We start from the raw sequence: 17,185 nt of genomic DNA, 5'->3' as shown, positions 1-17,185 counted from the left end.
AGGTTTTTAAACTAAAAACCTAATTTTAGGGAGACTTCAGTCTCTTTAATAGCCGGGTTCCCAAATGTGACACAGTTGGCCACTTGATGACTGGAATTAATATTTAGAAAGTGGGTTAAGCCTACAACAGCCAATCAAAATTCACCTATTGATTTTCAAGGGGAATATTTGCCATTAACAGTGTAAGAATGGTAGAGGCCTCAAACTTGATACAGTCATTTGGTGACTGGCTGCTTGTGGCTCCATCCCCTTTAATGAATTTGGACTCCAATCAAATTTGTTAGATTGATTTCAGCCATTCTGTTATTGGCAGGGCTCTCTAACTTAACACAGGTGGTCACTTGATACTTGGGAAGAATATTCAGGAAAGTGGGTGGAGCCTACAACAGCCAATAAAATTTCACCTATTGATTTTCAATGGGAATATGTACTTTGCTGCCATTTTTACACTCATGGCAGATGCCTCCAAATCTGGTACACTCAGTCACTGGGAGATTGGGGTTTAAATTCTGAAAAGGGGTCGGGCTACAAAAAGCCAATCTAAGTTGTGTGTTCCCATTGAAATTAAACAAATCTTTGATGCCAAGGACCCCAAAGCTCAAACTTGATTATTGAGTGACTGTATGTCAGGGTTAGAAATAGTGGGCGGAGCCAAAAACAACTAACTTTTTACATGGGAATATATAAACTGCAACCATTCTTACACTGTTAATGGCAGGGTTTTCAAAATTGACACAGTTGGTCACTGGGTGACTGGGATTATTATTCAGAAAAGTAGGTGGAGCCAACAGCCAATTGTCATTAACCTTGAAAATCAATATGAATTTTAGAGACCGCAAACCTGCTACAGTCGGTCACTAAGTGACTAGGGTACAAATTCACTAAAGGGGCAGGGCCACAAACAGTCAGATATCTTTGGATAAATTGCTTCTATTCACAAAATGTTGATGGTGGAAACTGGAAAGCTCTCAAACTTAGTCATTGAATGACTGTATGTGTGTCAAGGTTGGAAAAACTGGGTGGAGTCAAAAACAGATTTTCCTGGGAAAATATAAACTGCAGCCCTTCATAACTGCTAATGGCAGGGTTCTCAAACTTTGCACAGTTGGTTACTGGGTGACTGGGATAAATATTCAGAAAAGTGGGTGGAGCCTATAATAGCCAATCAAAATTCACCTTTTGATTTTCAAGGGGAATATTTAAATTGCTGCCATTCTTGCACTGTTAATGGCTCAAGCCTCAAACTTGGTACAGTTAGTCATTGGGTTCAAATTCAGAAAAGGGGGCAGAGCCACAAACAGCATCACAAATTTGTATTTCCCTAGTGAAATTTAAACCAATCTGATTAGCTGTTTGTGGCTCTGCCCCCTTTTCTGAATTTGAACCCAATGACTAACTGTACCATCTGTTAGTCATTGACTGTGTCAAGGTTACAAACAGTGGGCAGAGCCAAAAACAAAATGTCACTGGGAAAATATAAACTGCAGGCCTTCTTACACCAATGGCAGGGTTCTCAAACTTTGCCCAGCTGGTCACTGTTTAACTGAGATTGATATTTAGGGAAGTGGGTGGAGCCTATAATAGCAAATCAAAATTCACCTTTTGATTTTCATGGGGAATATTTAAATTGCTGCCATTTTTACACTGTTAATAGCAGATGTCTCAAACCTGCTACAGTTGGGTCCATATGTGGGAGAGGGGTGGAGTCAAACAGCCAATCTGATTTGTTTAATTTCTATGGGAATATACAAATTATTGGTGGCAAAGACCCCAAAGCTCACAAACTTGGTCATTGAGTTTGGCTGGTTTTGGCCCTGCCCACTTTTTCTAACCCAAATACATACCCGGGCAATACGAGGTCATCAGCTAGTTAAAACAGCCTGGTCTTTAGGAGGGTTTAGCACTGTGGTCCTGAAATGCTTAAATTGAATTGGTTAAAATCTAAAAAGGTGGCCACACACTACAATTTATGTTGCAGGTAAACTGTAGCAAATTGCTCAGAGAATCGGGAACTAAACTGGGATTCCCAGCAGAAGACACCATTCACCCGGTACATTGGCCTGTGCGCTTACCGTAAGTCCAACTAACAAAGTGCTCCCCTTAGGGCCTGTTTCCACTAAATGCAGATTATGGATGCCGAAAACTGACTCCAATAAATGCCTATGGGAAAATCTGCATCAGAAAAATCACATTTAGTGGAAACGGGCCCATAAGAAATTAATTTGAGTCAGTTTTTCTGCACCCAGAATTCTTGCGTAGTGGGAACAGGCCCTATTAGGCTAGGTGCACACATAAAAGAACACAACATAACATGAAAGTCTGCATTTTATGTCGTGTGTGTGTGTGTCTTTCAAACAGTGTGTTGTAATATTTCCATTTATGCAAATCCCTAGGAAGACAACAGGAAGTGGAAATACATCACAAAACAATTTTTTGGGGAGGGGGGGAAATGCATGCCATTTGTATCCGTTCCCATTGACTTTCATTATCTGCATTTTTGATTATTCAATAAAACCAGTGTTTTTGAAAATGCACGCAATCGCGTATTTCCTGCAGCCCATAGACTTCCATTAGTGGCCAAAACGCATTTTCTGCAAAGCTAGCTTTTTTGCAATGTGTGCGCCTAGCCTCAGCGACGATAACGAGGGATGGTTAATGAGGTGTAAAGGAGTTAATGTAAAATTTTATATGCAAATTTGGAGGCTTGAAAATGGACCAACCATTTTACCTGAGCAGAATTTGGTTCATTTTTAAGTTGTATAAATTTGTATAAAAATGTGCACAATACTGCATCCACTCAATCTGCATCTCCTTGACAATCCCCAACAACCCCTTATCCAAGCATTTAGGTTGCTTGGCCATGAGCAATAAACCAGATTGTAGCTCCTCCCCTAGTCACCAAGCCTTCTTGTCCCCCCAGAATGGAGGTGTGTTAATAGAATGGGGAGGAGTTTATAGTGCATTCTGGTCTAGTTGCTCTATGAATAAGGTGTGACATGACTGCCATCACTGAGGTACCCAAGTAGGACCCTTTTCCACGAGCAGTTGATAGGCAGTGAAAACCATCTCAAACTCCCCAAGCAGTTCGTAAAGAGTTACCAGGTGGCAGTGAGCAGTTTCACGAGTACACAGTTCAACTGCCTGTGGAAGAGACCTTGTTCACATTGCATTCCATTTGTGGTTTATGCATTTTTATTTCTGATTCCTGGCGACTATCTGCGCGCTGCTTTTTTTTTTTTTGTGATCCGCTTTTCTAAGTGGCTTTGCCAAGCAATTGCTTTTTTTTTCACTTCTTGACATCAGTTAGGCCTCTTTCACACCAAGACGTTGCGTTTTAGGGGACGTTAAGGTCGCATCACGTGCCTCTAATGCAATGCAAGGTGGTGTTAAAGTTGGCTGTCCGATTGAGCTGCGTTAATGCGGCTCTTGGTGTGCGGTTTGCATTCTATCTATACTGATAGAACAGCTGCTCCAGGATAGTGATGGGAAGTCTGGAACTTTTCAAGGATTCGGATGAATTGGATCATTGAAAAGATCCAGATCTTTTCAATGATCTGATTCAAATCAACTGAATCCTTGAAAAGTTCCTATCGGATCATTAAAAAGATCTGGATCTTTGAACTGAATCATTTTACTATGGAAGCAGACTGGGTGAAATGACTAGCAGGACTTTCCCTGCACTGTACATTCTGTATGTTCCTGTTTCTTCCAGACAGACATCCACTGTGAGCCGAATCGTTCATGGTGATCCGGATGATTTGACTCACAAAAAAGATTTGGATCAAATGAACGATTCATTCATGATCCGGACAACACTGAGTCCAGGTTAGTCAGCTCAGTGAATATTAGCCATGTGGCTAGTTACTGAGCATGTGCAAACAGTTTAACGCAGCTAAAGCCCAGTATAACGCACAGCATGCTGCACTTGCATTATAGTGTAACGCTGGATGTTGAATGAAACGTAGGCACTGTGAACAGCACATTGATTTTTCATTACTGTGCGGTGGGCTGTGTTACAGGCTGCTGTAACGTGGGACTGTAACATCCCACTGTGAAAGCAGCCTTATGCTGGGAATACACTGTTCGTTTTTGCCTTCGTTTAAACCTTCGATTCGTTCGGTAAACGAATCGAGTGTTGAAAACGTATGTGAAAATAGTCATAATCTCATTATAGTTTCGATTAATAGACTCCAAAAACGAACGACTAGTGATCGAACATGTTTGATATTATCTCTTTATCCATCTAATCGAGCCATTGGTAGGCTTGATGGCTCTTCAGATCGATTATATATTCGTTTATGCTAGTCCGTCCCTGTAAAAAGGGATTTTCGTTTCGTTTCTTTGCAGCCTTCGATCATTGGAAAAACGAAACCATCAGAATAAAAAAAAAACGAAACCGTGGGTGGTGATATTAACCGTATGATCGATTATTTCGGGATCGAAAAGGACAAAAGGCACAATCGAAACGAAGGTTTAAACGAAGGCAAAAACGAACCGTGTATTCCCAGCATTAGCGCTAAGGAGAATCTGTTTGCTATGCTAATAGGAAGCTACTTCTGGAAGTACAGGCGACTGGATGCAATGATTGCTTCGCCTCATGCTGCTAGTTAAAATTGGCCCTTAGGGCTCTTTCACATCAAAGCTGATTTCTGGCGTTTTGACACAAATACTTCAACCAAGGTAAAACGAAAGGCCATAGACAGGGCATAGATTTCAATTACAGTGGTTTGTAAGTAGTTAACTACCTCTGTGGCTTTATACAATACATGCATTGTTGGTGGGACTTGATAAGTGTTGGAACTGCCTTACAGCACATAGGAAACCGCAGGTGATGTTTTAACTGTAACTGTGCAATGCATATTTAAAAATGCATTATTTTCTTGGCGCTTGCTTTTACATTGCCTTACATTATAAAACACGTGTTGACAATTAAAAGCTCTGGGCAGCGGCAAAACAGTGTTAGGCCTAGTGCACACCAAGCGGTTTTTGTAGCGTGTTCCAAACCCCTTCCGTCTGAAAATGCTTGGCTGATGTATTTCAATGGGATGGGTTTGCAGAAGCGTCTCTGCCTCAATGTAAAGTATAGGAAAAAGCTTAAACAGCTCTGAAAAATGCTACATCCGAGCGGATTTCCAGGTGTTTGTTACAGAAGCTGTTCAGTAACAGCTTCTGTAACAGACAATATTTGTAATCTGCTACACGAATGCTCCAAAAAAACGCTAGGCATGTGTAGAAAACATCTCTAAAGATGCGTAGAATTGCTCTGAAATCTGCTTCAAAAACCTCTAGCATTTTGAGGATCTGCTAGCGATTTTGGTGTGCACTGGGCCTTATGCTGGGCATACACGGCTTGATCCGGCGGCCGATTAACCGCTGGATTGATCACCGCTGATAGATTCCCGCTCATCCCCACTGATGCTTCTTATCACCTGCTCAATTCGCCGCTATTGTCCACCCGCGGGGATTGAGCGCGGAATCTATCCCCGTGGTGATTGGACACGGCGGATATTATCAATCGAGCCATTAGGCTTGATTGACAATTCTCCCCTCGACGCCGTGTATGCCCAGCATTAGAGTGAAAGGTAAGATGAAAGTCTATGGACTTTCACATCTGAGCTAGTTTTGACAGTTAATGGTTTGCGATTTTTCAAGATAAAGTGAAAGAGCTCTTACTGGTTCCTAAAAAGGGATGATTTTCTCTCCCCCCCCCCCCAATCCCAATTATAAATCAGACACAAATTGAGTTTTAAATAGAAACAAACATGCTTTTATTCAGAGTTGAACAGAAGAAAAAAAAAAAAACACACACATGCCTTCATTTCACAGAACTTCATTTCTTACAATGTCCTCTACCCCCCCCCCCCCCCCCCCCCTCCAAGCAACAATTCAAGTACAATTCCATCAGTGATGATTAATGGGATGTAAAGAATTCTAGCTTGCATGCAAGTTTATCTGCAGCTTGGATTGAACCAGTTTGCATGAAACTGGAATAAGGGCCAGTGCACATCTCAAAGCGCTTGCGTAATCTCGTAAAATGCTTTGTGCCTTTTCTGAAGTGATTTGTCAAGGCAATTCTAGGCATGTGACTGCTGATTTTTTGTATTAATTTTGTAACAATTGCTCCGATTTAGCGATTGTCCACTTTCCTTTACGTGACAAGGCTGAATCGCAGTAGAAATGGAGCAGGACTCGCGTTTGAATGGGATGGATCACACCAGCGTGTTGAGCCCCCCCCCCCCAAATACATTAAAGGGAACCTTAACTGAGAGAGCTATGGATGTTTCCTTTTAAACAATACTAGTTGCCTGGCAGTCCTGCTGATCTCTTTGGCTGCAGTGGTGGTTGAGTCACACCTGTAACAAGCATGCAGCTAATCCAGTCTGTCTTCAGTCAGAGCACCTGATCTGCATGCTTGTTGAGGGGGTGTGGCTAAAAGTATTAGAGACACAGGATCAGCAGGAGAGTCAGGTATTTAAAGGGAACCTAAACTGAGAAGGATGTGGATGTTTCCTTTTTAAACAAGGGCTTTTTAGAAGCACTCTTGGTGTGTACCAGCCCTAATTTGCATCTTATTAACCATCTCTGATCAGAAACCGAATTCAAAAACCAAGTTCACCGAAAATGTTAAAGGACAACTGTAGTGAGAAGTATATGAAGGCTGCCATATTTTTCCTTTTAAACAATACCAGTTCCCTGGCAGCCCTGCTGTTCTACTTGGCTGTAGTAGTGTTTGAATCAGACCAGAAACAAGCATGCAGCTACTCTTGTCAGATCTGACAATGTCAGAAACACCTGATCTGCTGCATGCTTGTTCAGGGTCTATGGCTAAAAGTATTAGAGGCAGATGATCAACAGGATAGCCAGGCAACTGGTATTGCTTAAAAAGTAGCAAATATGGCAGCCTCCATATAGCGTACATTTGAAATCGGCGCCGGTAGACTTGGGCGCAGGATACAGCAGTATATAGCGGATCCTGCTTCTGCACAAGTCCGGGCCGAATTACTATTTCCCCTCCAGGCCGCCATGGATAGTGGGGGAATGAAATAATTTGGCTTCCAGCGATTGCTGGAGGCCGATTTATTATGTTTTTAAGCAGCTTCGGCTCTGTCTTCTGACGGAGCTGACGTTACTCACTGAGCGCTGCAATAGGAATGATTCCTATTGAAGTTTATGGAGGCGCCTGCTGCGCCCAAATCTAGCAGTGCTGAAAAGCACTGCTCCGTCCATATACCTCTCACTACAGTGGTCCTTTAAAATACAGCTTTGGGCAGCCATTGTCCGATTCCAGGGCTCACAACATACAGTAACTGCTGGGACAGAGATGTTCGAGGACACGAGTATTACGCAAATGGACGCAGCTTCGGATTGAACTAAAATCAGCTACTGTATTACATTGGTCTTATTGTAAACTGAATTGATTTACATCCACTAAAAATTGTTCGTATGTCAAATTTGTAAGTTAATGGGAATGGGCCAATCAAATGAAAATATGAATTTCCGATGATCACTTCTGTAACTAGGCCTTGTTCTTGTTAGAAAGTAGAAGGTGGTGACTGACCAGCCAATAAGACACAGCTGTCTTTGTTTATACGTGAATGGGACTGGTTGCCACCCAAGACAAATGTCACCTGTGCCAAGTAGTCGGCTTCTCCCTGGAACTGTGGGATAACCAGTAGGGATGCGAAACTGCACAGGACAACTTGCAACAAAAACAAAACCAATCTGGAGTGGCCAGACTAGGCATGGTCCACTGAGAAGCTTCCCACATTCACTCTATCCAGTAAACACAAGCTGTTTACTTGAACGCATCACCACACACCATTAGTTCACTTTGATATTTATCTCCGCTCAAAAAGAATCTGTCCTGAGAATAGTTTATCAGAGTTTATAAAGTAATACAGTAGACCCTCATCCTAGTAAAGTACTCCTGTAGTAATAGTAAAATTAGTCCCCAGGTCCCAGCCAATGCGCCTGTATATTGGCCATACAATGCATGACCAATCCTTACTAAACTTCGGTGCCTGGGCAAGTAGCTTCACTATCTCTAATTTATAAAAGCGCCAGCATAGTCTGTGGCGCTGTACAATACAACATACAGAAATGGTTATGACAGTGGCAAAAGACAAGATAAATAAAATGTACTATAGAGGGATTCTGCTATAGAGTAATAAATAAGCATTTTTAGTGATTGTATTAGTATTTGACCACTGTAAAAATCTTTGCTTACCTCAATTTACATTCTGAAATTTATCACAGGTAACAATATCTTTATCCCTATCAGGAGATCACTGCGGAATGTTTAGTTACTGAGAGTTCCAATGCCAGTGCAAATACCGCTCCTCCCAGAATGCTCTGGGAGGAAAATTCCACATATCTAATAAGCTTTGGCAAAGCATCACTGGCAGATCGGAGCTACATTAAATTATACAGATATAGACAGTGTTTCTGATGCTGAAGCCCTGATCATTGCCCTACAAGTGGTTATCCTGAATAATTTACTGCATTCTACTACATGTCACTACAGGGCCTCTTTAAATGAAATGCCATTTACAAGATGCTTACAGAATGCAGAGAGAAACTGCCTAAGTAATGGTCCAATCCTATTCCTGCAAATGGTCACCCAGGAATAGGTGTTGCCTAACAGAGATTGTTAATCAGATGCACATAATTTTGAGTTGATGCAGCTTGAAAATTGACCGAATTTTAACTTAGCCAGAGATTCGATTGGTTCATTTTGAAGCTGCATATATGTGCATACAAAATTTGCATACTCCTGCATTAACTTGAAATTATCTGCATCTGATTGACTATCGCTAGTGACAAAACACAGCTTCTAGACTGGTCTGGAATGGTGCTATTAGGGTTAATGGAAGGACATAACTATAATAAATACCTTATATACACTCACACAAGCCTAATTTTTCAGCACAGAAAAAAAAAAAGTGTAGAAAAAGTTACCACTTCAGCTTATATGCGAGTCAGGTTATGTTACTGGCAGAGGAGCGCAAGGATTGTGCACTAGTGGTTCTGCTCTTGCCAGCTGGCTCCCTGCGGTGTCTGTGCCCCCCATCCCCTGCAGCATGGTGTGCAGAGTGCGCTGCTCAGGACTACCTGTGTCCCCCTGGCTTGTGGAGCGGAGCGTGCAAGCAGCGTGTCAGCTGTGTAATAATCGGGGATTCTTCCTGTGTGGCAATCGCTGTGTCTCAGATCTTTGATGCCATTTAGTGGTGTCTTGAGACACAGCTGTATGATCCTTAGGGCACATCTGGCTATGGGGAGGGGTTCTGACTTGTACTGGGGGCACATCTGGCTACTGGGGAGGGGGCTTATACGTGAGTCAATCACTTTTTCCTGGTTTCTGAGGGGAAAGTGGGTACCTTGGCTGATACCCGGGTTGGCGTATGTGTGAGTATATACACGGTACATTGAAGGGGACCAATAGATTTATAGGCGATTGCTGCTCAGTGTTTACCCATTTAAAGGCCTCAAGTCACTAAACTTTAACACTTTATCAAAAACGTTTGATAATTTACCTCATGTGTAAAATCTAATTTTGAATTCCCTAAGGTGTTATAGATTTATCAAATGTTTTAGCTATAAAACATTTGATAAATCTATAACACCTTAGGGAATTCAAAATTAGATTTTACTCATGAGGTAAATTATCAAAAGTTTGTGCTTTTTGGCCTCAATTCACTAAGCTTTATCAAACACTATCAATTCACAGCAATGACACCAGAAAGCACTCCTACAACAAAAGCTCCGTCTAACTCAGCCCTTAACTGGGCTGCAATCAGCAGCAATCATTGAATGCCACATTTAAAATGGAAGAAAACCAGGAAGAAGAAGAAGAAAACCCACCACACTGAAAAGGTCAGCTCTACAACAATCAAATTGTAAATGGGACTCACAGCTCCTCTCACAGAGCCCAACAGGACAGTGGCAATTTTTTTTTCTCTGTTTATACCACTCTAAGAAATGTACCACTGCAGGTTCATAATATCAAACGTGATCCAATCCCCCTCCACCCACGCCACTCCTAACTCGCAAGAATGCTCCACCTTGGTTCCCCGCTCCGCCACAGCCCAGGTTCTCAATCCATGGTACCCGTACCCTAGAGGGGACCGGCATAGGCCTCAGGGGGTCTTTGAACTTATCCTGTAAAGAAACCGATTAACAACTGTACCATATAAAACACTAAGGGCCCCATCCAATGTACGTTTTCTCCTAACTGATATATACACACACCTTATCATAAAGTTACTGTGTAAGAGGCCTTAAAGGCAGACGTTGCCTTTGATGCGACGTTAAAGGAGAACTGTAGTGAGAGGTATATGGAGGCTGCCATATTTATTTCCTTTTAAGCAATACCAGTTGCCTGGCTATTCAGCTTATCCTCTGCCTCTAATACTTTCAGCCATAGGCCCTGAACAAGCATGCAGCAGATCAGGTGTTTCTGACAAATTTAGACAGATATGAGAAGATTAGCTGCATGCTGGTTTCTGGTGTGATTCAGACACTTCTTTAGGCAAATAGACCATCAGGGCAGCCAGGCAACTGGTATTGCTTAAAAGGAAATAAATATGGCAGCCTCCATATACCTCTCACTACAGTTCTCCTTTAAGATCGCATAACATGCCCCTAATGCAACGCATTGAAAGACTAACTTTGACGTCATTTAGCCCTGCGTTTGGTGAGCAGTTTTTGTCGCACAGCGATAGAACGAAAATGGCGCATGCGTTAAAAAAACATTACTGAGCATGTGTAAACAGTCTAACGCAGCCACATAGGAGTATAACGCACAGCATGCAGCACTTTCATTTAACGTGCAGCGTTAGACACCAACGCAACGTCTGCACTGTGAACAGCCCATTGATTTTTCATTGCTGTGAGTTATGCGTTACATGTTGTTGTAACGTGAAAGAGCCCTTAATCTACCAGTAAGCAGGAAAATAGAATCATTTTGGCAGTACTTTTTCAACTGTAGAATGCTGAAAAGGTATTTTAACCAGTTGAGGACCATAGGATTACACCCACCTAGTGAGCAGGCCATTTTTTTTTATTATTTTTTTAAATGTAGGCCACTACAGCTTTACGGCCTCACTGCAGGGCTGTACAACTCACTACACAAGGGATTCCCCCCCCCCTCCCACCAACAGAGCTCTCTGTTGGTGGGCTCTAATTTAAATAAAAGGAAACTATTTAAAAGTAAAATATAAATTAAAAAAACATGCCGGCAAGGATTAATTTTCTTTCCCTCCCCCGCCAACCAATCCCAGCGATCGGCTCTCAGACATCAGCCTATGAGAGCCGATCGCTTCTGTGCCTCCCAGGGGGACAGCCGTGTCACACGGCTGCCCCAGTACAGCGCTGCCATAGATTGCAGCGCTGTACAATACAAATAGACGCCGTCTAACAGTCTCCTAGCGGTGATCGCTGCTGGGAGACTCTACCATTCAAGAGGAGATTCGCGCACGATCTCCTGCAAAAAAAAAAAAAAAAAAAAAATGCCCCTTCACACCAATTGGTTTTGAGCGGTCCTGTGGCTGCCGCGTTCCCACCAATTGGCATGGAGCCGTCGCCTAGGAGTTAAACAGAAGATGGGGGGGGGGGGGGGGGGGGATGTATCTCCTAGGAGAAGAAAAAAAAAAAAAAAAAACACTTTGGAGGGGAAAAAAAAAAGTTAGTTTTTCTCTTTGTCCCTTATCCAATTCACTAGAGGTGCATATACACATCAGACTATAGTCTTTGGAAAATGAAAGATCACAGACCAATCTTACCACCCTTCATGTAGTATGAGAGCCATACCTACACAGTCTTTTCTATGGAGCTGAACTCCTCATCAGATAGAAATCTTTGCAAGATGCTGCACACAAAGATGCTGTATAGACTCAAAAGATCTGTAGCTGCAAAAGATCTGTTCCTGCCAAAAATCCATTCCTGCAAATTGCAATGATAGTCTATGAGATCTGCAGATCATCATACACACATGATTTAACTGACATTCATCCGCAGATCAGAAAATCCATCCTGGTGGATCTGATCTGCAGATGAATGTCAGTTAAATCATGTGTGTATGATGATCTGCAGATCTCATAGACTGACATTCATCTGCAGATCAGATCCACCAGGATGGATTTTCAGATCTGCGGATGATTGTCTGATCTGCAGATGAATGTCAGTTAAATCATGTGTGTATGATGATCTGCAGATCTCAGACTATCATTGCAATTTGCAGGAATGGATTTTTGGCAGGAACAGATCTTTTGCAGATACTGATTTTTTGTGTCTGTACAGCATCTGTGTGTGCAGCATCTTGCAAAGATTTTTTTTCTGATGTGGAGTTCAGCTCCATAGAAAAGACTGTGTAGAGTATGGCTCTCATACTACATGAAGGGTGGTAAGATTGGTCTGCGATCTTTCATTTTCCAAAGACTATAGTCTGATGTGTGTATGAGCCTTAAGTTTTCTCTGCTCTAAAAGATAAGCAACAGCATAACAACCTTTACAGAAAAACATTGCTTTGTTACAGCTTACAGAAGTCCTGCAATAAATCTGCAGTGTCTACTTCCTGCTTTCTTGGAAGCAGACATAGGGTTAACATGCTGTGTTACAAGTTAGCCGCTCTGTCTAGGCAGCTATCTGGCACAGCTAAGGGATCAAATTACAACTTGTGATTAGAGAAATGCTCCCTGTGTGTATTTAGTAACATACGAGGGGGAATTAGACAGGCTAAACTATGTTTTCCTTCTTTCCTGCGCAAGAGTTCAGGTCCACTTTAATGACTGTTGGCTAAAGGGGTATATACTGTAATAATATGGAGAAATACTGCATGTCTGTACCCTCCCCAAATCTTCTAGTACTCTACTAACACTGATAACCACCTGCCTCCTCATTTGTAACTCAGAACTGGGCGTCTCCCTCACATCTCTACTGTTGCTGATTATTCCTGCTTGCATGCAAATTGGATGCAAGTCAAAAGTTGCAGAAATTGGCCCAATACCATGCATTAGAACGCGGCATCATTCCAGGGGTATTTATGGATTTCATACCTCAGGTAGCCTTGTCACAGGACAGGCATATTTTAAAGGGGAACTGTAGTGAGAGGTATACGGAGGCTGCCATATTTATTTCCTTTTAATCAATACCAGTTGCCTGGCAGCCCTGCTGGTCTATCTCTCTGCAGTAGTATCTGAATAACACCAGAAACAAGCATGCAGCTAGTCTTGTCAGATCTGACTTTAAAGTCTGAAACACCTGATCTGCTGCATGCTTGTTCAGGGGCTATGGCTAATAGTATTAGAGGCAGAGGATCAGCAGGGCTGCCAGGCAACTGGTATTGATTAAAAGGAAATAAATATGGCAGCCTCTGTATACCTCTTACTTCAGTTCCCCTTTTAAAAAAAAAAAAAAAAAAACACTAAAGTGAGGGATATGCAGCTATTTTTTTTCCTTTTAAGCAATACCAGTTGCCTGGCTGACATGCTGATCCTCTGCCTCTAATACATTTATCCACAGACCCTGAACAAGCATGCAGCATATCAGGCGTTTGACAATATTGTCAGATCTGAGATTTGCTACATGCCTTTTTCTGGTGCGATTCAGACACTACTGCAGCCACAGAGATCAGCAGGGCTGCCAGGCAACTGCCATAATTTTCTTTTACAAAATACCAGCCTCCATATACCTCACTACAGTTGTCCATTAATGGAGGGCTCACACTTGCATCTGTGAGACCACAGAAACGTTTTGCTGCACAATTGTTGGGTTTGGGGTGCATTAATGCATGCATTGGACTACGGAATCAAAAAAAAGCATGGTTTTCAAAGAAAATGCACGTGTGGGATTGTAGTGCAGTTTTTTTGTTTTTTTTGTTTTTGCTTCAGAAAACCACAGCAGCACCATAGATGCGTTTAAAAAAGTTCTGTTTGTAGAGAGAACAAAAGTTTACATCTGCTTATGTTACTACATTTCACAAACAACTGTATCCATCAGGAAACAAAACGATTCAGGGGGGGGGCAGTATACAGAGAGGCTGCATCAGCATTCTTACAATATAACTTCCAACTTACAGCCTGACCTACAACAGCCCCCAAAACATAACAGCAAAGCTGTCCGTTACAACATCTGACCGGAAACAGATATATAGCATCGAGCTAGGTTAGGGTTACACCCTGCAGGCCAGCAAAGCATGTCGGATGTCACCACAATGCTGGCTTGTGGAGGTCCATTATAACTGATCTGATACTGAAATATAGCGTGGTCTTACAACTGGCGACAGTGAATACATTAAGCTAGGTTATGGATAAACCTTGCAGGCTTGTGTTGGCAATGATGCATGGAATGTATGAGGTCATCGCACAGACCCCTCCCCCAGTCCTGATGGGAAAGGCATTTGTGCAGATACAATAAAACAAAGAAATTAAGAACTGTACCTGAGATTGGGGGGGGGGGGGGGGGAATCTTGCCACTTTGCCCATGCACAGAAAGCTTGCAGAGGGACAGTCAGCCGTAATCCGGAAGGGGGTCAGTGGCACAATGAAAGGGAATCAGGAGAAAATTGAGAGGTCCTGTAAGGCTACAGTGGCCGGCCCACATTTTAACATTCAAACATCTGAATCATCCACCAGGCAACCTTGGCAGGTGCTTGGGGCCAAGTAGGTATCAAGGAGCCTACCTGCCACCTTCTCTGACCTCTCTGCACTCCAGCTTACCAAAAGGACCCCGTTACATCTTATCCCATCTCTGATCACTGCACTACAGCTCATTATGAACTGCGTAGACAGCGTAGCAGTTTGTACAGAGGATGACTGGCTTACTTATTTAAGTGAGTAAAAAACAATGCAAACATACTGCATTACCGATCAGTGCCATTTTAATCACTTCGTGCACACTTCATCACAGATGAAACGAGGGATCTGGAGGCTGCCATATTTATTTCCTTTTAAGCAATACCAGTTGCCTGGCAGTCCGGCTGACTTTTAGTCATAACCCCTGAACAAGCATGCAGCAGATCAGCAGTTGGACGTTCTTGCCAGATCTGACAAGGTTGAGTCACACCAGAAACAAGCATGTGGCTAGACACTACTGCAGCCAAATAAGATCAGCAGGACAGCCAGGCAACTGGTATTGTTTAAAAGGAAATAAGGACAACTGAAGTGAGAGGAATATGAAGTCTTCCATTTTTAAGGAGACATAGGGCTTGTTCATTCTAAAGGGAGCTTTGGGGATTTTTTTTTCTTTTTTTAAGCGGCAGCGTTTTAAAAAAAAAAAAAAAAAAATCACCCTAAAAAGCGCTTGTGCATTGATCCCCTGTAAGAGTGTTCACATCTGAGCGATTCGTTTCCAATCCGCTCAGCAAAGTGCTCCTGTACCATTTACGGGGCGATTTGCCTCAATGGAAGGTTGGAAGGTAAAGGGAACAATTGCAAAGCGCTTGAAAAAGTGCTTTGTATAGCGATTTCCCCAGTGCTTTTAAGAATAAATACATTGTATTTATTCTTTTCTGGGTCAGAGTTCACTTCCTGATTGACGTCAGGAAGTGAAAAACAATCCATCGCTCGTCGACTTCAAATCGCTCTGCAAAAGCGCTTAGAAAAGCACTGTACAAAAAAAAAGCTACGCCGCAGGTAAGAGTCGGGAGGTGCTAAAAAAAGAAAAAAAAAAATCACAAAGATCGCAAAACGCGGTGCCAGCGATTGCGATTTATGGAAACAAAGCCTAAAAGGCAATCATTTATAAAGTCTGAGCATTGCAGTAGTAACTTCTTTATCCAAGTACACACACGTGAGAACTGTCGCCCATCTGGGATCGAGAAACAATCCCACAGGCACCAATTTGTGGAATGATGCAGTACAGACCCATCCCTTGCCTTGAGGCTAGCGATGTGTTCTGTTGGTGTGGAGAGGGGCCGGTACACCAGAAATACAGAACGTGGGGCTGCCATAATAACCATTCGAAACTTTTTTTATTTTGATGCAAACATTAATACGTCAGGTTCTCTTTATACTGATGCGTTCATCTGTCCGTCGCACGCAGGAGAAGATCGCAGTGAGTTTTCAGTTTAAGACATTGCAAGCGAACAAAAGATACCCGAAATACGTGCCGTAACCTTTCACCCCCATCTTCCGGGGGGTCATACAGAGAAGGTGGGTCCCCGAAATATGTGCAGTGACCCCTCCCCCCGATCTTCCAGCTGTCACGCAGAGAAGGCGGGGCCAGTTACACAGCAGTCACCTCCTCTCTGCAGAGCGGCAACAAAAGAACAGAAAAATCTTATCAAGAGTATCAAAAACCAGTCAAGACAGAGAAAAAAAAAAAAAGAAAGACACTGCCCAGCGTTAATCGGAGTCAGAGCTGTCGGGTTCGGGGAGCTTCACGCAATGTATCGCTTCCTCCAGCGGCACCATCGTTCCATCTGGTCTGACGCCCATCGGTTTTATGAGATCTTCCCTGCAAGACAAAAAAATAAAGAAAAATACTACAATATAATCTTGTTCAAGTAAACTCTGCTATAGTAAACTAATGTCCAGGTCCCAGCCACGCACCATTATAAGCATTTGGGAGTAACGCCTGGTATAGTAAACCCTGACATAATAGAACTCCTGTTCTAGTGAACCTGTTTTTTTTGGCCCCTGCAGTATTTATCCAGCTAGAGTGGAAAGTGGGCGGGTCATGTGTCAATACACTGGCAGCCACTTGTAGCCTGCTCTCTATCTGCACACTTCTCTGGGCCTGCATGGATTACCTCAAAAGCACCAGCCAATGAAACCTAAGCTTCATGTGTGAACTGCTGCCTGATTACTGAGGGAATTGCCTGTCATCTGTGACTTGCTTGTGCATGGCTGCAATGCTACAGTATGGATCCAGGCTGCACAGAAATATGGGCAGAGGAGCACACCATCAGTACTGTACCTGCATTAACTGGTGAGACCTATGCTTCCTGTGTAAGTTGTTGCATGAGTATTGCATGCAAATCCCAGCATATTAAAGAGAAACTGTAACCAAGAAATGAACTTCATCCCAATCAGTAGCTGATACCCCCCTTTCCCAGGAGAAAGCTTTCCCTTTGCACAAACAGACCATCAGGGGGCTCTGTATGGCTGATATTGTGGTGAAACCCCTCCCACAGTGTGATGTCAGGACCATGGTGCCGATATCACACTGTGGGAGCCTTGTTGCATTG

General features: G+C 42.8%; 1 protein-coding gene across 1 annotated transcript in view; it reads right to left on the bottom strand.

The window, feature by feature from the left end:
• Positions 1-15,945: 15,945 nt before the first annotated feature.
• The window catches only part of RIC8B (RIC8 guanine nucleotide exchange factor B), a 62,131-nt gene continuing 60,891 nt past the window's right edge, over positions 15,946-17,185 (bottom strand). Inside the window, 1 exon segment of the mRNA XM_068278324.1 lies at positions 15,946-16,452. Coding sequence (XP_068134425.1) covers positions 16,341-16,452 — 112 coding nt within the window. The 3' untranslated portion in view covers positions 15,946-16,340.

The sequence above is a fragment of the Hyperolius riggenbachi genome, chromosome 3 (assembly GCF_040937935.1).
Source record: "Hyperolius riggenbachi isolate aHypRig1 chromosome 3, aHypRig1.pri, whole genome shotgun sequence".
NCBI classification, from domain to species: Eukaryota; Metazoa; Chordata; class Amphibia; order Anura; family Hyperoliidae; genus Hyperolius; species Hyperolius riggenbachi.
The sequence above is the reverse complement of the archived record's forward strand: the minus strand, read 5'-3'. Positions and strand labels throughout refer to the sequence as shown.